General features: G+C 41.6%; 1 protein-coding gene across 1 annotated transcript; it reads right to left on the reverse strand.

Moving 5' to 3' along the window:
* Window positions 1-9,620: 9,620 nt before the first annotated feature.
* On the reverse strand, window positions 9,621-17,838 carry zmat5 (zinc finger, matrin-type 5). The gene is made up of 5 exons (XM_063212564.1): window positions 17,481-17,838; window positions 17,031-17,093; window positions 13,458-13,538; window positions 13,188-13,305; window positions 9,621-10,804 (listed from the first exon to the last, which is right to left on the reverse strand). The coding sequence occupies exons 1-5, from the start codon at window positions 17,605-17,607 to the stop codon at window positions 10,654-10,656; spliced, it is 540 nt and encodes a 179-aa protein (XP_063068634.1). The 5' UTR covers window positions 17,608-17,838; the 3' UTR covers window positions 9,621-10,653.
* Between the last annotated feature and the right edge of the window lie 1,755 nt (window positions 17,839-19,593).

Genomic DNA, 19,593 nt, shown 5'->3' on the forward strand with positions numbered 1-19,593 from the left:
CCGAGCCGGTCTGTGGAGTGTACTGTAGACTACTGAAGGGGCGAGAGGGTTTTTTTTTTTTTTTTTTGCAGCCAAATCAGAATGAAAAAAAAAGTGTATCTAGAGGGATGACTGAGAAATAGTTTATTTGAAAAGAGCATTCAGGGGTGCAGGCTGTTTATGCAGCATAAGTCTTCCGAAACTCACACAATACAACAGCATCAGCAGCCAGTGCAGCCTGCTAGAAGGAGGACGGGCAGAAAGTGTTGAATGTGAAGACCCGATTTTTATGTAGGCCTACACAACTACATAGGCCTACCACATATGTATTACTACATGTGTAAGCATATTGTAAAGACATTTATCAATTACTTTTTGCACAAAAGGACATACGCACGTTATCTTGATTTCTCACTTCAACAGACCATCCACTGTGCTTTATGAGATTATTAGAATATAAGTCTTTCATCATTTGTGTTTTTGGAAGACTGACTGAGGAATCTATCCCAGCAATCAGATCATGTTCTGTTCCGTGGCATTTGTTTTGTACTATTTGTTGTCTCTTGGAATTACGTGCTTAACAGCATAATCTAGTCGGCTAATTGTCTACTGCAGTACAGTCTGAGTGATTGGAGAGTGAAAACCCTGTTTTGATTACATTGTGAAAGGTTCTGCACATTAGAAATGGTACTTCATAGCCTGAGATCATAGTTTCAGTATCAAATGTTTCGTTTTAGAACTGCTGCCTTGGTGGTTCTGAAAAAGGTTCCTATTCGGTATCGCTCCCAAGAACCAGGGATGAGTTTCTCGATGGCATCGTTGCTAACTAAGTAAGCTTACTTGGTTGCGATGCAGTTTCCCACTGGAAACCTAATATAACTGGTTAATGATGAGGATTGTGAAGACCGGGGTCCAGGTCTCCAGTGTTGTTTAGTAGTCTAGTCCAGTGGTTCTTAATCTGGGGTGCGGGCACCCCCTGGGGTTGCGCCAGAGATTTCAGGGGGTGCGCGGAATTTTGTTTGTGTCAAAGTTATGACCAAAATTCTGCTAGCAAACAGTAGCCTATAATTCGGCCAAATCAAAACCAAATTAAAATATCTTTTGGTCCCCATGTAAAGGTATTGAAGTATTGATTAATGTCTCATGCCAGAATCATTGTAATGAATCACTTGAATCATTTTTAGTGCATATACATGTGTAGAAGTTTGGGTTGGGGGTGTGCGGCTTATCTTGGCCACAGGTAAGGGGGTGCGTTAAGTAAAAAAGGTTAAGAACCACTGGTCTAGTCTATATGTTTTGGGACCCTCCTGGTCTTGTTGTTGTTGACTTACCTTACCTAAACGGCTTGTAGATGGGCTTCAAAATATGACTTCCAGAACTAAGCACATAAGGAGCTTACTGTATGTCATATTTGTATTCTTTTACATTTAATAGGATGGATTAAGAGGAGCATACTGTATTGTAATTATCCAATTATCCCCAGTGGCTAAAGAAAGCTGTTCTTCTGATCCCCTTCCGTAGACATGTTAAAAACCAAAATCACTTTAGGTTTATCTTCATGAAATGCCAATGATTTTCACTCCAGATTTTAAAACAATGCCGATGGCACAAATATAAGCCTATGCTTAATGACAAGTTGCCGTTGAGATAAATCATATATCTGTTGGGATGTTCATGAATGTTCATTAGCTATTCTGGAGTTGCGCCTTGAAAATGCATCCAGACTTTAATGCCCCAGTTTTGTGATCTTATCACACACCCTGAATCTCAATTGCGGACTACTTATTGGCATATAAACACAGAAGTTCCTAGCTGTTCTCAAATATTTCATTTCAACATACTAAACTTAGACTTTGATACCTCAAAACTCTGCACAAATTGTTTGGTCAGAAACCAGAACATGACGAACTCCTAGATGGATGCAAAGCTGCTGTCAATGATAGAATCGCACTTGGAAGTGGCTTCTACCTCTTTTGCAGATAACTGGCCAAATTCACAAGCTGGTCATGCTTTAGAGAACAAGGTGGGAAGTTAGAGAGAGAGAGAGAGAGAGGAGAGAGAGAGAGGAGAGAGAGAGTTGATTATGGCAAGATGGTTGGAAATCTCAGTTTGATAGAAATGGATTGCAATTTATACCTAAGGGTAATGTCCACCCTCAAGTACTATGTCTAAGCAATATGGTCGATGTGTGGATGTGTGGATCCATGAATGTTGGTATGACACAGTCAAGTGAGGAATCAATTGCTGCTGTAAAGGAATGCATTTATGATTCATGTTATTTATCTCCACCGACATATTTATTGTGAGGACAAACATTTGGCTCTGTTCAGGGTTCAGGGCGTCTAGAAAACAAACAGAACTTGTTGGAATAATAGAACTATGGAATGGAATTGTAATGAATGTAAGAACAGATAGATGTCTAGATCTTTGAAAGTTTCAGGTCATATCAGTGCAAGACTGCAAACTGACAAATGTTCCATGCCCCCCTCCCCTCAAACACACACAGACACACAGACACACAGACACACACACACACAGACACACACACACACACACACACACACACACACACACACACACACACACACACACACACACACACACACACACACACACACACACACACACACACACACACACACACACACACTCTTGCGACTCATTGCGGAACTGATTGCAGACATTAACCAAAGTCATGATTAACAGATAGTCAAAAAAACGTATCAGATTTAAAAGACTGTCGACAGTTTAATAGTGTAAAAGTAATTTGGCAGAATGAAGTCCTTGTTTAAACCAGTATCTACAGACCCTATACCGTTTTGAATGAGATCTTTGCTGTCATAATTGTAATAATCTTTATGTCTGTGCCTAAACTCACGTGTGCTGTGCTGCTCTTGTAGCTTGCATGGGGAACTTCCTGTGAATGTTACGTATGTGGTAAATGTTAGCTACCGTATGTAGTCTTTGGACCAGTCTTAGCTCTGTCCATGCAGTTTACCATAATGAGGGAATGTTTCAGTAAATTGTCAATATGTTTTATTTATCCATCGGCTGGATTCATTCGCTTATTTATTTATTCATTTACTTACTTATTTACTTATTTATTTTGCTGGAACATGTTTCACAAAAGTAGAAATGATACAAGTAGCCTACATGTTTCTGTGCCCATTCAGTGACCACAACTAATTCTGTTTCAGAACATTTGTTGAAATATAGTACACTTGACACAAGGTTATGCAAATTACAGTATCGTTTTTACTGATCATGCAATCATACTGTCATGGTATTTATACAACAGTCATTGTAGGTACATTAGCTGCATTATATGTAAGCAGATATCGTAGAACTTAACATGCTGTGAGTTAACTTGTGTCTATAGCCACTTCACATGTGCATATAATCTGAAAAAAGTGTATGATGGTATGATGTATTGAAATGTACATTTATACTTACCTTGTCTTTTTGATTATGCAATACTTTAATACAATGCAAATCGAAACCGTTTACTATCGTATCAAAACAGGCAATTGACCCAAAAACTGGAAAAAAGGGGCATTTCCTGCATTTCAAGTACTTGGAGCAAATTTTGTTATTTAAATGTGAGATGAGTTGCACACTGATGTTGGGGCTATAAAATTGACAATAAATAAATTATAATGTATAGCAACTGGATTAATAAGTAGCGATTATAACCAAGTATTGTTTTGTTGTCTATATGGTTACTCCAGAATGTTGTAAATCTTGTTACTTCGAAATTCACTTGATTTTATGAGTCTATTCTTAATTCAATGGCATTGTTTTATTTACAAATTGTTTTATCTTCTTTCTAAATACAAACTATACAAAGACGTAACAGCAATAACAGGGGAATAATTGTAATGGGAAAGACATTATGCATTGTAATGTTTACCGATACAAAGACAAATTTCTCTGCCTTTTTTCATAGCTTTTTTCACCATATACTTATTGATACTAAAGGAATAAAAATGCTATGGTGGATGACTATATGAATATACAGTATGAAATGTTTAAAAAACAATTATAAATCACTGTGTATCCTCATGTGAACCGTTTTATTGTTCTTTTCTTTGGTGTAAAATGGAAATGACTCATAAAGCGTATAATGTACACTTGTGCTGGGTGTCATGACTACTTGCTTGTCCTTTGACTGAGATGCTTTGCTGAACTTTAACTTGAGTATATCTCTCGGCATGATTACAGTGTATTTCATCTGTAGTGCAACACAAAAGCTGACAGTAAACAGCCAGGCATCTGCTGCAGTGGGCCCCTCTGAAAATCTCTTGTTTACATCTGTTTATCACACACAGAGTCAGACAGCCCCGACGCAGACGCTCTCGGCCCCTCTCCTCTACGGGGCTTCTATCTCTCTCTCTCTCGCTCACTCGCTCTCTCTCTCTCTCTCTGACACACACACACAAACACAAACTCTCCGTTCCTCATACCTCGCTCTCTTTCCCTTGAACTCTCCATCTCTCTCCCTCTTTCTCTCACACTCTCCATCTCTCTTTCCATGTTTCTCTCTCTCTCTCTCTCTCTCTCTCTCTCTCTCTCTCTCTCTCTCTCTCTCTCTCTCTCTCTCCCTCTCTCCCTCTCTCTCTCTCCTACCCCCAGACCTGGAAGAGATGGCAGTGCTCCAAGCTGTCAGACAGACGCTGGAGCAGAGGGGAGAGAAATGTGGTGAAATGTGAAATGTAGGGCAGGCTCCTTCTAAGATGGCGCATACTAATGAATTTCAAACTGAGTTTGAGCAGCAGCATTTGTCTAGTGGCCTGTAAGCTAGCCCCTCCAGCCCAAATATGTGTAAGTTACAGACCTTGGTGAAATGATAAAGGCACATGGCCTAGGTCTGGGGATTGATGTTCCAGAAGGCTTTGTTTTCCATGACCTAAATTCATTAAATACTCTTAGGAATACCATCCGAGGAATACCCCATACCTCCCTGCCAAAAATAAAAAAGAGTACCTGTTGTTTCTTAGAAGTAAATGATTGCCTTTTATATATACCGTATAATCAGCATTGCAAACTATAACTTATCCCACTGTCTTGTTTAACCCATTGATGCCTGAAGCACCTGCAAAAAACGCCTGCTGAATGCCCAAGCCCTTGTTGGGAAAGTTGCCCTCAGCATATAAAAACCTAAATATCTTAGCCTCTGATGCACATAAAAACATCAAATAAGTTACGTTTAAACCCCAAGACCCTCATCTTGCATTAGAATGTGGTAATTCAACTGTAACATACCCACATTTGTATTAAAAAAGCTAAAATCCCATATCCCATATGTGTGTATCACGGTTGCCTGGTTGACATCAGATAATCTCACAAGTGAGTCTGGAGGCTACCTATGCCATCTCTCGTAGGAAAGGTGTGGTTTACGTTTGGCCATAGCCATTTATTGGCCGTTACAAATGTGTCATTTGTCAATTGTATCTATTCAAGCAAACTGCAGGCATCGCCTTTCCACCCCTCCATGCTCGCCGTTTGATTGGAGCCCAAGATCCCAAGTCCATGATGTCTTTCAGATTGGAAAGAGTTTTGCCAAGCAGCATGTGATTCGTGTTGGGCAGTAGGCCTAATGCATTACAAACGTAATTACTGTAATGCATTACTTTTTGCTGTAATGCAGTAATGTAAGGCATAACAAGGGCAATCTGTAATATCTACTTAGTTACAATGCTAAATAACTTAAGGTACAATGCATTACAATGACCTGGATTTTAATGCTATTCAGTGTGGTGGGTCAGAAAGAAGCTATTCCTGAACCTGGTAGTTTTTAGTCTGCATGCTGCCAAAAACACCTCATGGATGAGAGGTGAAAAAGTCATGACTCATGAGCTCGATTTACACTGTAAATCGTCAGATCCAATAGGCCTACAGCTCTTTTGGCAAAAGTAACTAAAGTAATGCAAAAGTAGTGTAATGCCATACATTTTAAATAATAGTAATATTGTAGTGTAAGGGATTGTTTTCAAATGACAGTAACATGTTATCAGTAATGCATTAAAGTTTTTGAGTAACTTGCCCAACACTGCATGTGATTTCCCAGGCTAATTTCTAGGGGGTCCTTGGAAAATATTCTGCTCCGTTGGGGGGCCCCGGCCAAAAATAGTTTGAAAACTTCTGGTTTGTACGCTGACGCTGTCAAATTTGTGACCGTCACAGAGCATCTATTTAGGCCTCAGTCAAAACATACTCTCATTTGCTCTTACAGGTGCTTAATGACTATGGAGCCAGCTAGCAAGCTGATGAAATTCTGGGAAACTTCTAAGAAGTCTGTCAATGTCTGTGAATGTTTTTCCTACCATACCATGTCTGCGAGGCAAAGCCTGAGAGACAGAGAGAGAGAGAGAGAGAGAGAGAGAGAGAGAGAGAGAGAGGGAGAGAGAGGGAAAGAGAGAGAGAGAATGATGATGACTCACAAAGCCTGGAGGAGCACAGTCTCATCGTTTGGCGTGAAGGACGGGATATACATCTATTGTGGAATTCGAAGCCAGCACAGCACCCATTAGCGATGCCTTCAGAAAAAAAATATTCACAGCCAGAGGATAATTGTCGTCGCCGAGGAAATAAGAACATCTAAAGTGTGTGTGTGCGTGTGTGCGTGTGTGTGTGTGTGTGTGTGTGTGTGTGTGTGTTGGGAGAGGGGGGGTGTTGCTTAATTTGCTGCCTCCCTTCAGGCCTCAAAACTTAATTTGGATGATTTGGATGTCGCTTTCTTAATTGTCAGATCAGTCTGCATTCATGGGTATTGCAGCCAAGTTAGAAAATTGAAACGCAAAAAAAAAAAACGAGGAGAGATAAAAGGGGGGAAAAGTTGGAGACTTGGAGCGTGGAAACAGCTATTCTTTCAGCGGGGCTTTGTTTCACAGCGGTTAACAGAGGTCCCTGTTCTTGAAAGCAGATTATATTTATCTGCTGGATCAATACTTGGGAATACACTGAAGAGCCTCTCTAGCCCCCCGTCTCCCCTCAATGGACTTGGACCCTGATCCCCTGCACACTCATTTGCTCACTCCAGGCTTGCCTCTCCAGAACGGCTGCCCTGCCTGGCTGTGGTGAGAGCTCGTTTACGAACTGGGGGCTGCACTCACCATGAAAACATGACGCACACTCGCTCGCTCGCTCGCACGCACGGACGCACACACACACACACACACACACACACGCACACACACACACACACACACAAAGCCACTACTTGTCATTCTGGGGTGTAAGCAAGTGCACAATTACACCTCAACAATTCATCACTCTCACTCTCTCTCTCTCTCTCTCGCACACACACACAGGGGTTATTTTCTTACAATTTACTCTCTTATCAAGCTTTCTTATTTGCAGAAGAAACAAACAACTAAACAACAGGGGTTGTCGTTTACACAAGTTCGAGCATTCGCCAAAATAGATTGCTCTTTGATCAGCAACTCAGGGGTGAACTTGTGTGTCTTTCTCGGAGCAGCTGCCTTTTTCTCTTGGTTGGGAATTACAGAGCCAAGGGCGGAGAGAACCTAAATCACTCCGAACATTAGGGGCTCCATCGTTAGGAAGAAGCCGGGATATTCTCAGTGCTGCTCGTCTGGCTGCAGAGGAAAATGGGGAGGAGAGCAGTAAGGGCTATGAGGACACAAGTGCTTCTATTTCAGAAGTCTCTGCTTAAGGAGGCCACTATCTTATTTAAATGACTGAATCCTGGCACTGTTACTTCATGCTACTAATTGCTTGCTGGAGTCGACAGGAGAATAATGTCATAAATAAATAAAATAAATAAAAAATAATAATCTACAGTGTGTTTCACATGGCCTAAATAAATGGGGAAAAAAGATGAATAAATAAAAATCTGATTGACAACCAAGTATATTCAGACTAAAAACACACAGAATAACATGGATGAGCTTCTGTTCCTGCTACTGCTCCAGCCAGAATGTTTATTCCCTACTCCCTCAGTTTATAATGTAAGCAGCCTCTGCATCGCTAATCAGGAACCGGGCAGCAGCAGAACACGCGGGCCAACTTCACACTCGCCTGGTCCCTGGTGGCCAAATAGAGCTAACTGTGAGGCCAGCAGTCTACCACATTTTCACTCTGAGTGAAGCAGCAAAAACGAAAGTGAAAAACGAAATACTCTCTTCCCCCCCGCTCTACTCTGTGCACATTTTCAATTGCTTTTTTTTTTGTGTGCAAGTGAACGGGCCATGGCGTCCATTTCTATCGCTGCGTGGTTGACTGGCTGATATTATCATATGTCAGGCAGGTGAAGGAGGAAGTGGTGGTGTAGTGGGATGGTGTTATAGGTGGAGAAGGGGTGTAGAGGTTTGGCTGTGGGTGGGGGTATTGTGACGTGATGATACAAGACAGATACCGAGGCAGTCGGCCCTCTCCTCATGGCAGAGCTGTCAATCACAAGTGCAGCGTTCCCCTCTCCCGTGGTGGAGGTGTGTGTGTGTGTGTGTGTGTGTGGGGGGGGGTTGTCTATCAATCAACACAAGTCTGGCTGAGCTGACTGTCTTCAGTTCACACCTTCTGCTTCCACTGCCATCCCGGAGGAAGGAATGACGTAGGTACATGTGTGTGTGTAGGCAGGCAAACGGTTTGTGTATGTGTGTGTGTGTGTGTGTGTGTGTGTGTGTGTGTGTGTATGTGTGTGTGTGTGTGTGTGTGTGTGTGCTCATACATCACAGGCCCGGGGGGTTTATTACGGACGGCATGTCGAAGCAAAAAGCCCAGCCCCTCTCCCTCGAGCCAAGAAGTCAGAATCGGAATACAGAGTCCAGATGCCAGCAGGCAAACCTGTCCACGTCCAGGTTATTTTCGGAAGGCCTCCGTTTCCTGTGAGGTGGCGAGATGGCTGCACATTGCACAACAGCTTTTTGTTTTTGTTTTTTCACCTGCCAATAGGCACTGGGCAGTTGTATCTGATATACATATGTAATCGATTATCAAAGCAATAATCATAATTAAAAAAAGAGCTTTAGTGGGATTTTGGCCTGTCAAAATGGGCTGAAAACAGCACTACTGTATATATATATTTAGAATGAATTATTGATCATCAATGCTATGGCGTTAACAAGGTTGTCAGTACCTGGTAATGCCACATTTTTTGGCTCAGCCCTTTCCGAGATACATACGAGTTATTCTAATGGGGGCAGCGTCTGTTTACATTAAAAAAAAAATTAACATAGGCCTACTCCAAATATTTTCTCAAAAGGTACAGCTGCTTGCTAGTTGTCTGCTGATGTTGCATAACCTTTTGGATGTTTTAGGGAATAAAAATGTTTTTTTGAAATGTAAACAAACAGCTGCCCCCATTACAATGACCAGGATCCCTGAAAAGGCTGAAGAGGAAGAAAAAAACCCTCAGGTACTGACAGGTCCAAGTGTGAGCATTACAACTGCATGTTGAAATTGACTGAAGTTACCCTTTAACACCTTAATTTCTTTCTGGGATAAGTACTACTGACACTAATACTACTCTAATATAAGTTGGGGAAAGCTATGAACTGTGTGCATTCTTCATCAATTATCAGTACAAATCAACATTGCCACAACTTTTCACAAAGTTGCATTCATTGGCAAGGAGATTAACTGTTAGCACAAACTAATATTCTCAGACTGATGCACACAACTACACAGAGGCGTACAGACTTATTCGTTTCGGCAGTAATTTAATTGCAATACACAGCAAGACAGGGGAGGAAACTTATAAAAATTGAATAATTCATCAAAGCGGGGAAAAAAACGACTTTTCTGCCAAAAAAATAAATAAATAAAATAAAAATCCCTGTAACAAACTCAATGTAATTGTTATGCAATGAAAATGCTAATGTGGCATAGATCCTCAGGACGCGTGGCCCATCCAGATCAGAAAGTCTCTCTCTCTCTCTCTCTCTCTCTCTCTCTCTCTCTCTCTCTCTCTCTCTCTCTCTCTCTCTCTCTCTCTCTCTCTCTCTCTCTCTCTCTCTCTCTCTCTCTCTCTCTCTCTCTCTCTCTCTCTGCAGTATCTACAAGGCTCCTCAGAAGACTAAAACGCTGCAGAGAGAGCAAGAGAGATGATTTGCAAAGTTTCCTGATTGCAGCTTTATGACAAAAAAAACAACGGTATGTTGAATAGAGACAGAGATAGAGAGAGATAGAGAGAGAATGAGATAGAGAGCGATAAAGAGAAAAGAATGAATGTGAGAATGAGGGACGAGACTGTACAGCGCTGCAGAGATGGAGAGAGAGAAAGAGAGAAAACGAAAGAGAGAGAGCGAGAGTGAGAGAGAGCGAGAGAGAGCCTCTACCTCATCCTCTGCACACGATGATGGCGGCAGGTTATTAAACCGCATGAATCAAACCGCAGAGCTCTGCTGCCTGGGCACGATATCACATCTGAAAAAGAATGTCTAAACAGACAAAACACCTCATGGAGCTTTGCTGCCTGCGACTAAGATATTTCCTAAAGTTCTGTTACAGGCAGTCTTAGGGGACAATCCCCTTCTTCTTCCACACAAGATGGTAAAAGGGAATTGAGTCCATCGTGAACATGCTTTGGAGAAACATCAACTTTGGCAAAGCAGTTACATCACCACTCCAAGAAAGTCTTGCACAGCATATGCCCTGCCCACAACAACCAAGGACAACCAAGGGTGGTTTGTTGATTGGCATGTACTGTAGTCTTCATCCCCACTGAGACTGCAGTGCGGTGGTCCAGCCACCAGGGGGCGGGGGCAGTAGTGAGGGCGGGAGGTCTGGGATGGAGAGGAAGTGCAGAGGAAGGTCCAGAGGCAGGGGCTTCTCATCGTCCTCCTCATCCTCATCGTTCAGGGCACTGTAACAAGCAAAGTGCCAAGGTCAAAAGGGGAATATGATGAATAAACACACAAATCCCCAAAATGCAATTAGCCATCCTGGCACAAAATCACTCCAAGTACTACCGGCTATGCAAAGTTCTCAAAGTGACGATGCTGTGACAAAGGAGCAGACGTTCATTTCAATTAATAGTCAAATATTTGAAAATGAATGTGGAATGTCCACACACTTGCTGCCATTTTTTTCTCTTTCTTTTTGTTTTCAAGATAGCACATTTTTCACTTGGGATACATAAAACAAAAAGAAAAATGGGAGCAAGTGTGCGGACATTCCTACTTTATTTTCATAGTGTCTCACCTTTTGTCCTGCACCTGCGTCTTGGATGTGCGCACACCTACCTCGCTTGAATAGTCAAAAATGTACATGTTCTTCATTTTGAGCAAGAGCGTGTAACAAGTTAGCCTGAACCCACTGAAATTGCCTATATTCACATACAGTACTTAAATAGCGTTCAAAAGTGTGGATATTTTTGAAGGAGATATTTTTTATCCGTTTACATATATAAGCAGCATGTTGATAAATAAAGAAATGGCATGTGACAGGTGCATTTAAGCCCTGCCCCAGATATTTTAAAAGGCTTTTGAAAGTTTTAAAAGGAGATTTCTAAAACCAAGTTTACATGTCAATAAGAGGCTGAAAGCTCAAAAATATCCATATACATGTTATAGATTTTGTGACACACCTGTCCATTATTCCCACTACTTCCTAGTCCATAGAAATCTTAGAAGTTAGCCTGACCGAGCTCTGTCTACAAGTTTGTTGCGACATTCGTACTTGTACCGATATTATCAACGAGTTTCATTTTTTTCAGTATTTTCCGACTGAGACTAGCGTAATTATATTGTGATGGACAGGCCTTGATACCCACTCTACTCTAAGCTATTTATTTCAGTTCGCCAGTTGTCATGCCATGGCATGCAAAACATCTGACAGTTTGTTTTTGTTTTAGAAGCCTGCTAAGGGCTGGACTAGGAACAAAAAAACACAAGGGCATCGTTGGCTTAAACCAGCCTCTCACACTTACAAGTCGTTTTCCTTCTATATCCTGCTTGCCTCAGTCCACTGAGATACAACAGTCGGCCACCTCCCCTAAAATGTGGGCCAGTCCCTAAGAAAAACAACAACAACAACGACAATATCGCCCCCTGTGGACTGTCGGCAGACTGGTAAAATGCCCTGTATGCCAGATTACCAGTTAAGCCCTGCCTGGCGTTTATCACATTAAAGCCAGCCTCTGCCTCAGTGTCGGCGTGATGAGAAGACTTAAAGTCACCCCATAATTATGTGCAACAACTCATGACGGGGAGGATGACAACGGGCATTAATTCCCGCTCCTCTCTTGCATGATTACAACTGACTGCTGGGGTTTTTTTCTTCACAGAACAACATCTTCTAATCAAACCACATGAAAAGAGAAAATGGACAAATGTGATGTTGCACGAGATAGGTGGATAATTTGAAGCCATCATCAGGATGAAGTAGAGGAGTTAAATTTTACTTGTTTATTTGGGGAAAAAATCTATCATTAGGCCACACAAAAATTGGGATTTTTAACACTTATGTGATTATCTTGAATTACCCTAGGCTTCAATCTTTCTGACAAATAGTTCATTATTGTTCATCAAATGGTACATGCAAATCATTCTGTGAACCTGGAATAATAGCCTTCATTCAGAATTCACATCTCTAGTAGACAAAGTAAAAACTGTATGAACTACATGTATTATTTTCTCCTCACCTCTCCTTATGTTATTCTGTAATGATTGTCTGAATGTGAACGCTGGCTGCCGCTGCTCATCAGCGTTTTTTTAATGTTTTAAATAATATTATTCAGTGGCCTTGAGTGTTTAGAAAAGTGCTCCCAAATAAAATGTATTATTATTAATATTATTATTACTAACTACTAACTAAATGTCGGTATGTTAGGGACTACAAGACGTATTATTGCTTGCTAGTTTTCCTGTCTGATGGCCTGTTCTGTCAGGCCACATATGGTCTCCTCACTTGCTGATTCTACTTTGCTTTACCTGTAAAACTGCAGCAGCCTTGTAAAACCTCTCTGACAGGTCAAGTCAGGCATGGAGATACTTCTCAAGACCAGTGTCCACACACACACACACACACACACACTCACTCTCTCTGAATTGTTCAAATACACTCTGACAAGTCCTCTCTCTGAGTTGTACAGAGAGGGAGAGAGAGAGAGAGAGAGAGAGAGAGAGAGAGAGAGAGAGAGAGAGAGAGATACAGACAGACAGACAGACAGACAGACACACACACACACTAAAAGTTCTCTGTCTGTCTCTTCCGGTGACTGGTAAATGTCACCGCCTGACACCGACCTGCCGCTGCCTTGGGCGGCCCTCCTCTTCTCCCTCTTGACCAGCCACTCGTCCATCGACGGCTCGGAGACGGCCCCGCTCTTCCCAGACGCAGCCTTGGGGCCCCTGCTGTCATGACCTGCACCGAAAACCCACACCAGGACAGGTCACGTCACTGTTCTGCCTGTCTGCGTCTCTCTCTGATGACTTTTATCAGTCGTACAGCCTGGTGCATATGCAAGTAGCACAGTTATTGCATATGTTATATGAATATAATGATTAGTTTTCTACCTGCAGCCAATTGCTTCAAATGCTCCATGTCTCGCTCAGTCATGTGGGAAAAACGACAGTTTGGTCCAAACACACATTGCCCTGGGAAGGAAAGGGAAAAAAGCATACATTCAGACAGTGCATTGAAAGCACATTGAAAAAATATCAAGATTATCCTAAAATATAGTTTAATGGAACGCCTGTAAAATATACATGTTGAAGGAGCTTTGATAACATTGCCTTCATTTCCATTTCAGAGGGACAGGAGATGAGGCTGCAGTGTTGTCACACCATTCAGCACTGATGCCAACTTGCACTTTTATTCACTGACCGCTAGCGACCGTGTCCGTGGTGCTTTTTTTAAGCCAATCCGAGCAACATCATAAACATCTGTATTTCTGTATTCATATTTTTACATGACAACCTATCCCCAAATGCCTGTGAAACGATGCGTGCATTTGCTCCTCAATAGCGAACTTTCTGCAATGAATCTTTATATGAGATCCCAAGCGCACTATCAACTGTGACACGCAACAGAAAAAGATGAATAGCGTTAAGCCTTCCATGAAATGCCTGATCTCCATAATGAAATCCTCCCAGCATTAGAATGAAACGTTGGTCCATCTTTTTTCCCTGGCCTTGACTTTCATGTTGTCCTTCCTGATGTGGTAAAAAGCACATTCTATCTAGGTCGCATGAGAACCAAGATCCGCCCAACCAAACGGCTATTAGGCTACAGAGGTATGATATGGCGAACAATTTATAGTGGTGGAATTGTAAGCAGACAGTTTTGAGGCCAGTTGACTGCCAGGTGAAGTGCTATTGTTGTTGTTAGTAACCTGCAGTACAAGCAAAACACCTGTCATTGAAATATGTTATTCATATCTCCTACCATTCTTACAGCCCACACTGCTACATAAAACTAACGTGTACCACCTCGTGTTACCCATTTTTCAAGAAAGATCATTCATCAAATACTCTACACTGAGTCCCCAGAATACATAATAACTTCCTCCTTCTTATATATGGAGAATTGATTAAGGACAGTTTTACATATTGACTCTTAAGAGAAGTGTTACACCAATAAAAGAAACACTCTGAGAATACTATATAAGAGGCTCAGAGGGATGGAGGGATGGAACACCCGTATTCTGAAGGACAATGCCTAATGGCTTAGACGTGCTTGTGTTGTCATTTTACAAGCCCATCAATGACCTCCCTAAAATGTAGGTGTCTTTCAAATGCCTTTGTGTAATAAAGGATCAAGCTACAACTGATCAGTACACTGATTGTGGTGATGAATGCACACACACAGCATTTATTTTTCAGTGATGTCCATACTTTAGGCAAGGAAACAGCCAGGAACCCGCCCGAGATAAATGTGTGACTTGATCACAAAAATGGAAGTAACCCCTCAGGCAGTATGGATGTGCACTGGCTACTACAAGTATTTAAGTCATTAGTTTCAGATATGTCCGTTTTCACTTCAGACATGTCAGGTAAAGAAAAAAAAACCTTTTACATGTTTGAAGCAAACGGAAACTAATTACTTGATTTAGTTTAGTTTAGTTTATTTGACAGGGACAGATACATAGCACGTAGGTTGCATAGCAGCCAAACAGCAAGCATCATATAAATAGCATTTATCGCCAAAAACTCATTTCCAATGCCCGTCCCTAGAAGGGCTTTTAAAACAATATACTAACAGCAATAACAATAAAACATTACAATCATAAAAACAGCCTATTCACTCATTCATTTAATGAGAAGACGCAATAGGCGGAATGCATCTGCTTTAAGTACTCTTCCCGTGTGAAATCTGTTCAAATTTAAAGGCCTTAAATAAGCAAATAACTGAAATTATTGTCATGCTGCTCAAACTCTTAATGAATCCCTCATATACCATCGTGAAAGGAACCACTCCAGCCAGGAGAGACAGGCAGGATGATTCATCATTACGCTATCCTATCTCCAGTGTCTGGGTTTTTTAAGACCACTGATCCCCTAAAATATGCATCCGTCTTTTTAATGAGATCTTAATGCCATGCAAATCAAACCATTATCCCCTTGTATAAGTCACCTTACCCTCACCACTACCATGTGCATGTGCTTTGCTGATCCTAACTGATTTCGTCTTGACATTTTAGCTAGCCGAAGCTCTAACTGAGTATTGGCAATGGTATTGGTATGAGTTGGCAAAGACTATATAGTCACTGGTGGTTGGACATCCTAGCCAATCACTCAGATCCAGAATCATTGCCTGGTAATCTAGCAAGAAGGCAAGAAGATCCTTATCGTGGAATAGCGACAGACAGAGATGCAGGACATGTCTTAATCTCTCTGAAGGGAGCTATTCCACGACAAGGACTACCTCGCCGGATTTTATCCCACTTATTTATAGGGCTACCCTTAGATTAATCATCATAAGTCATTATGGTCACCATAATTATGACAACAACATATTGATTCTATATTTTTTTAATCATTTGGGAAATAAAATGACTTCCAAATTTGGAAGTCAATGAACTATTTGGCGTCGCAAATAGTTAATTGACCTCCAAACTTGGTTTGCCGTTCGAGAACACAGCACAAAATTGTGTTGCTCAGCAATATCAGCTGATTTTGTACAAAAACTGACCAGACTCCTTGTAGGTTGATGCAAAACACAAGAGTTAGCAATCAAAAGACTGTTGCCATTGGCAACGGTCTGATATTGGATTCACAAGTCTATTATTCAGAAACATCAGACGTACGAACGTTAGGGAGCCCCATTCAAGTAAATGCCGCAAACTACAGAATGACGACGAGCCATGTAATAAGTGGCTGTAACTGTCACAGGCTAAGCACAGTGACCAAACGGCTGTGCTAGCTTTTTACTGTGTGCACCATTGCAATTTGAACACCAACAGCAACAGCTGGCTCCACCCACAACTTTCAGCTCTGCCTATGGTGTGGCCCCAGACTATTCATCATTTTAAGCTATTGTCTGGCTTGCCAGACTACCACGATCCTTATCTTCATCCATCATGTTGATTTTATTTTTACATCTCTATTTTTATATTCTCATCAATCAGTCATTCCAGTTTCTTCTGAGCCCTGTTTTATAATGTAAAAATGATATGCTGCAGCAGTGCATGGCAGCGTCAACTAAAGCAGCTGCTTCTGCTTTCATTAGGGCAATGCTTCCAGACTCATTAATATAAGTTCGATTTTTAATTTTCCGCCAATGTGGACATCTGCTATTTTTTGGCACATCCATGAGAGGTTAAAAAATGAATAGGTTTATAAATAATAAAAACATAAAATTGCTTGGCTAACTGGTGTTCCAGCCCTCATAACACCGATCATATCACAAATTATAAATATGCAAAACTTAATATTTGTTAGCTGGTTGATTAGAGATTTTTCTTTAAACAGCCAAATCTCATTTCAGGAGTTGTGTAACATCTGTAAACGCCTGCTTTGTATGATACAGAACTGCAGTCACCCAGCATCACAGGCTACAGATTTTCTTAAAATTTGGCCTGGCTGCCTTGAGCTTTCATTTTTAAATCACATTTCCATCACAGTGTTCAGCAACAATGTACCACTCACCTGAATGAAGGAATTTCCTACATGGCTGTTTTGACAGCTCATCTGCAAGAATGGCTGCGGCATCTGAAAAGTAGATGATGGTAAACGAAATGTCATCACCAACATTTTATATTTATGATATGAGTTACAATGCATGAACATATTAGAGCTTTGGTGCATAACATATGGTTACTGGGCCACCTTTTCCCTGCCCAGGACAACTGACCTGTTTGTCCTTTCCTGTTGGCTATACTGTCATACTGTCCGATGTGTGTGTGTGTGTGTGTGTGTGTGTGTGTGTGTGTGTGTGTGTGTGTGTGTGTGTGTGTGTGTGTGTGTGTGTGTGTGTGTGTGTGAGTGAGTGAGTGAGTGAGTGAGTGAGTGAGTGAGTGAGTGAGAGAGAGAGAGAGAGAGAGAGAGAGAGAGAGAACAAACTCGGTTTAGGAATAGGACAACAGTTGTGGCACTAACCTCTGAAATTTTCGAACCATGCCTTCTTCGCTCTGTGATGTTGGACACCATTTAAATGCTTTTTCCTATTATGCATATTATCCTGAAAACTTCGGTCACAGTAGTCACAGTAGTACCGCCTCCCCATGGTAGTTCTCGGTTGCACACAGGTAACTTTGCTAAAAGTGGCTGGAGGAAAATAGTGTAAGAAAGCGAGCTATGGAGAACTATTTCGTGAAAATTTGGACAAGCAATACATCAACTCTTCTGGTGAAACCACGGAAATACAAGAGGGCAACGTGTTTATATTGCTTGCTTGCTAGCTAAAATCAGAGAGGGTTTATAGAAGTAGAGAGGCTATGCTAAAATGCACGATTCCTGTTTAGGGCCTGTAGCAACCCAATGTAAGTAGCTGCCGGATGTGAGTGCCCGGATATCCGCCGGAGTATTTGCATGCATTTGCATTCATTTCCACCATCAGGAATGCTTTGCGGTACCACAGCTACCCTATGTGAGTCGCGCTGTGTCGCCTGACTGTCCCTTCTATAATATGATTGTAGCCTACCGTAACAGCTCGGCCTCGGCCCCCGCCGCAAATATCCACCACACCACCACGGGTCCTCTGGTGTTGTGACCGTTTTAGGATCTTTTTTTCATATCCAATACTTGCACATTAAGAGTGACAATTCCATCGTGGATTTTTAAACGATATGTGCGAATGCAGTCATTTTGAATTTAGGGTGGCCAAACCATGCAATTTCATGAAGAACGTGCATCACATTATTTAAACAGCTCTTGTAAACAGTTATCCTGAGTGCTCGTGTCTTTTTGGAGATCGGAGGCTTGATGAGCAAAGAGATGGGAGAGAAATTAGTTGTGCGCGCGCACACACTTCTGCACAATATCCACCGGACACGAAGTTACTGGCTCCAATATTTCAGCGTCCCGTTTGATTATGTACTTACACTTTTAAGTTTACGTAGCACAATCGAATGAATAGGCTATGTCTAAATTATAGGCTCTCCAATGTGCCTAGTTTCACGTGTTGTTGGCATCACCAAATAATCTGCACAATATGCGGCATAACTTTTCGAGTGCAAGGCCTACATTTACACCGGGTAAAGTATCGAGCATGGTCTGTCCCTTCAATAATATTAAGAGTGTCTCGTAACAACTCTCGGCCCCCGCCGCTGCCGCAAGTAGGCCTATCCTCCACCACGAAGGTCCTCTGATGTTGTAACCGTTTTAGGATATTTTCATATAATACAGAAATAAGAGCGTGCGCGCGCGCCTCTGACTTTATCTAGACACGGAGGCTCCAATATTTATATTCAGTATCAATAATAGCCTATGGCACAATAGGCTATGCGGCATGGTTTCGCGTGTTGTTTTTGCACCACCGAATAATAACTACACAATGTAATAATAACATAATAATAATAATAATAACATAAGGTAAGGAGTAAAACTCAGAAACTTCCCGAGTGCTAGCTACATTTAGACTGGGTAAACTCGTGACTTTAATGCCTTCCGAAACGGGCTATTCCAGTGTCTGTGGCAGTGCATCTATTTTAGACTATAGTCTTGTGCAAAACTTTTTATTTAACATTGCGAATGTGCAGGATGATTTGCGTAGACACGCACGTGCTTCAGAGCAGCTAGAACTGTGCAAGGTGACTGCTGCAGTTTTCAGCTCAGTCCTCCTGGATAATAAAAACAAAATAGTCTAATGCCGACGAAAGTAACGCCGTTATCTTTTGATGGATTCCCTTTGGGTGCCCGGTTGAGACAGTTTAATTTTCACACCCAAATCAATTCGGTTTTAAGTTATAAGTTCATTTTATTAATTTGTTTTATTACTAATTTGATGTTATTGGTCACCTGGCCTAGGCCTATTCTTTTGATTGGGAGATCAAGGAACTTTCTGGTGTCGCCGAAACGGCGATGTGCGGTGGGCTCTTTACGCACGGCACCTATGTCCCTTCCATCTTCAGTCAGACTCAAATCGGACCGAAATCATGTAACTGAGGTTAAACTGTCGTAAATACACGACCGAAAGCGAGTAGCTGAGGTAAAATAGACGTAAATACTCGGGCGGATATCCGGAAATACTCGGGCGGATATCCGGGCACTC

The sequence above is a fragment of the Engraulis encrasicolus genome, chromosome 12 (assembly GCF_034702125.1).
Source record: "Engraulis encrasicolus isolate BLACKSEA-1 chromosome 12, IST_EnEncr_1.0, whole genome shotgun sequence".
NCBI classification, from domain to species: domain Eukaryota; kingdom Metazoa; phylum Chordata; class Actinopteri; order Clupeiformes; family Engraulidae; genus Engraulis; species Engraulis encrasicolus.

What these genes read in the sequence shown, in the direction of transcription:
- zmat5 (XM_063212564.1), bottom strand. Translation starts at nt 17,607, where the DNA reads ATGGGGAGGCGGTACTACTGTGACTACTGTGACCGAAGTTTTCAGGAT. An exon ending in TAGGAAATTCCTTCATTCAG is followed by an intron (nt 13,539 to 17,030) that starts GTGAGTGGTACA and finishes TTTCCTTCCCAG; the next exon opens with GGCAATGTGTGTTTGGACCA. An exon ending in TTTGAAGCAATTGGCTGCAG is followed by an intron (nt 13,306 to 13,457) that starts GTAGAAAACTAA and finishes TTTTCGGTGCAG; the next exon opens with GTCATGACAGCAGGGGCCCC.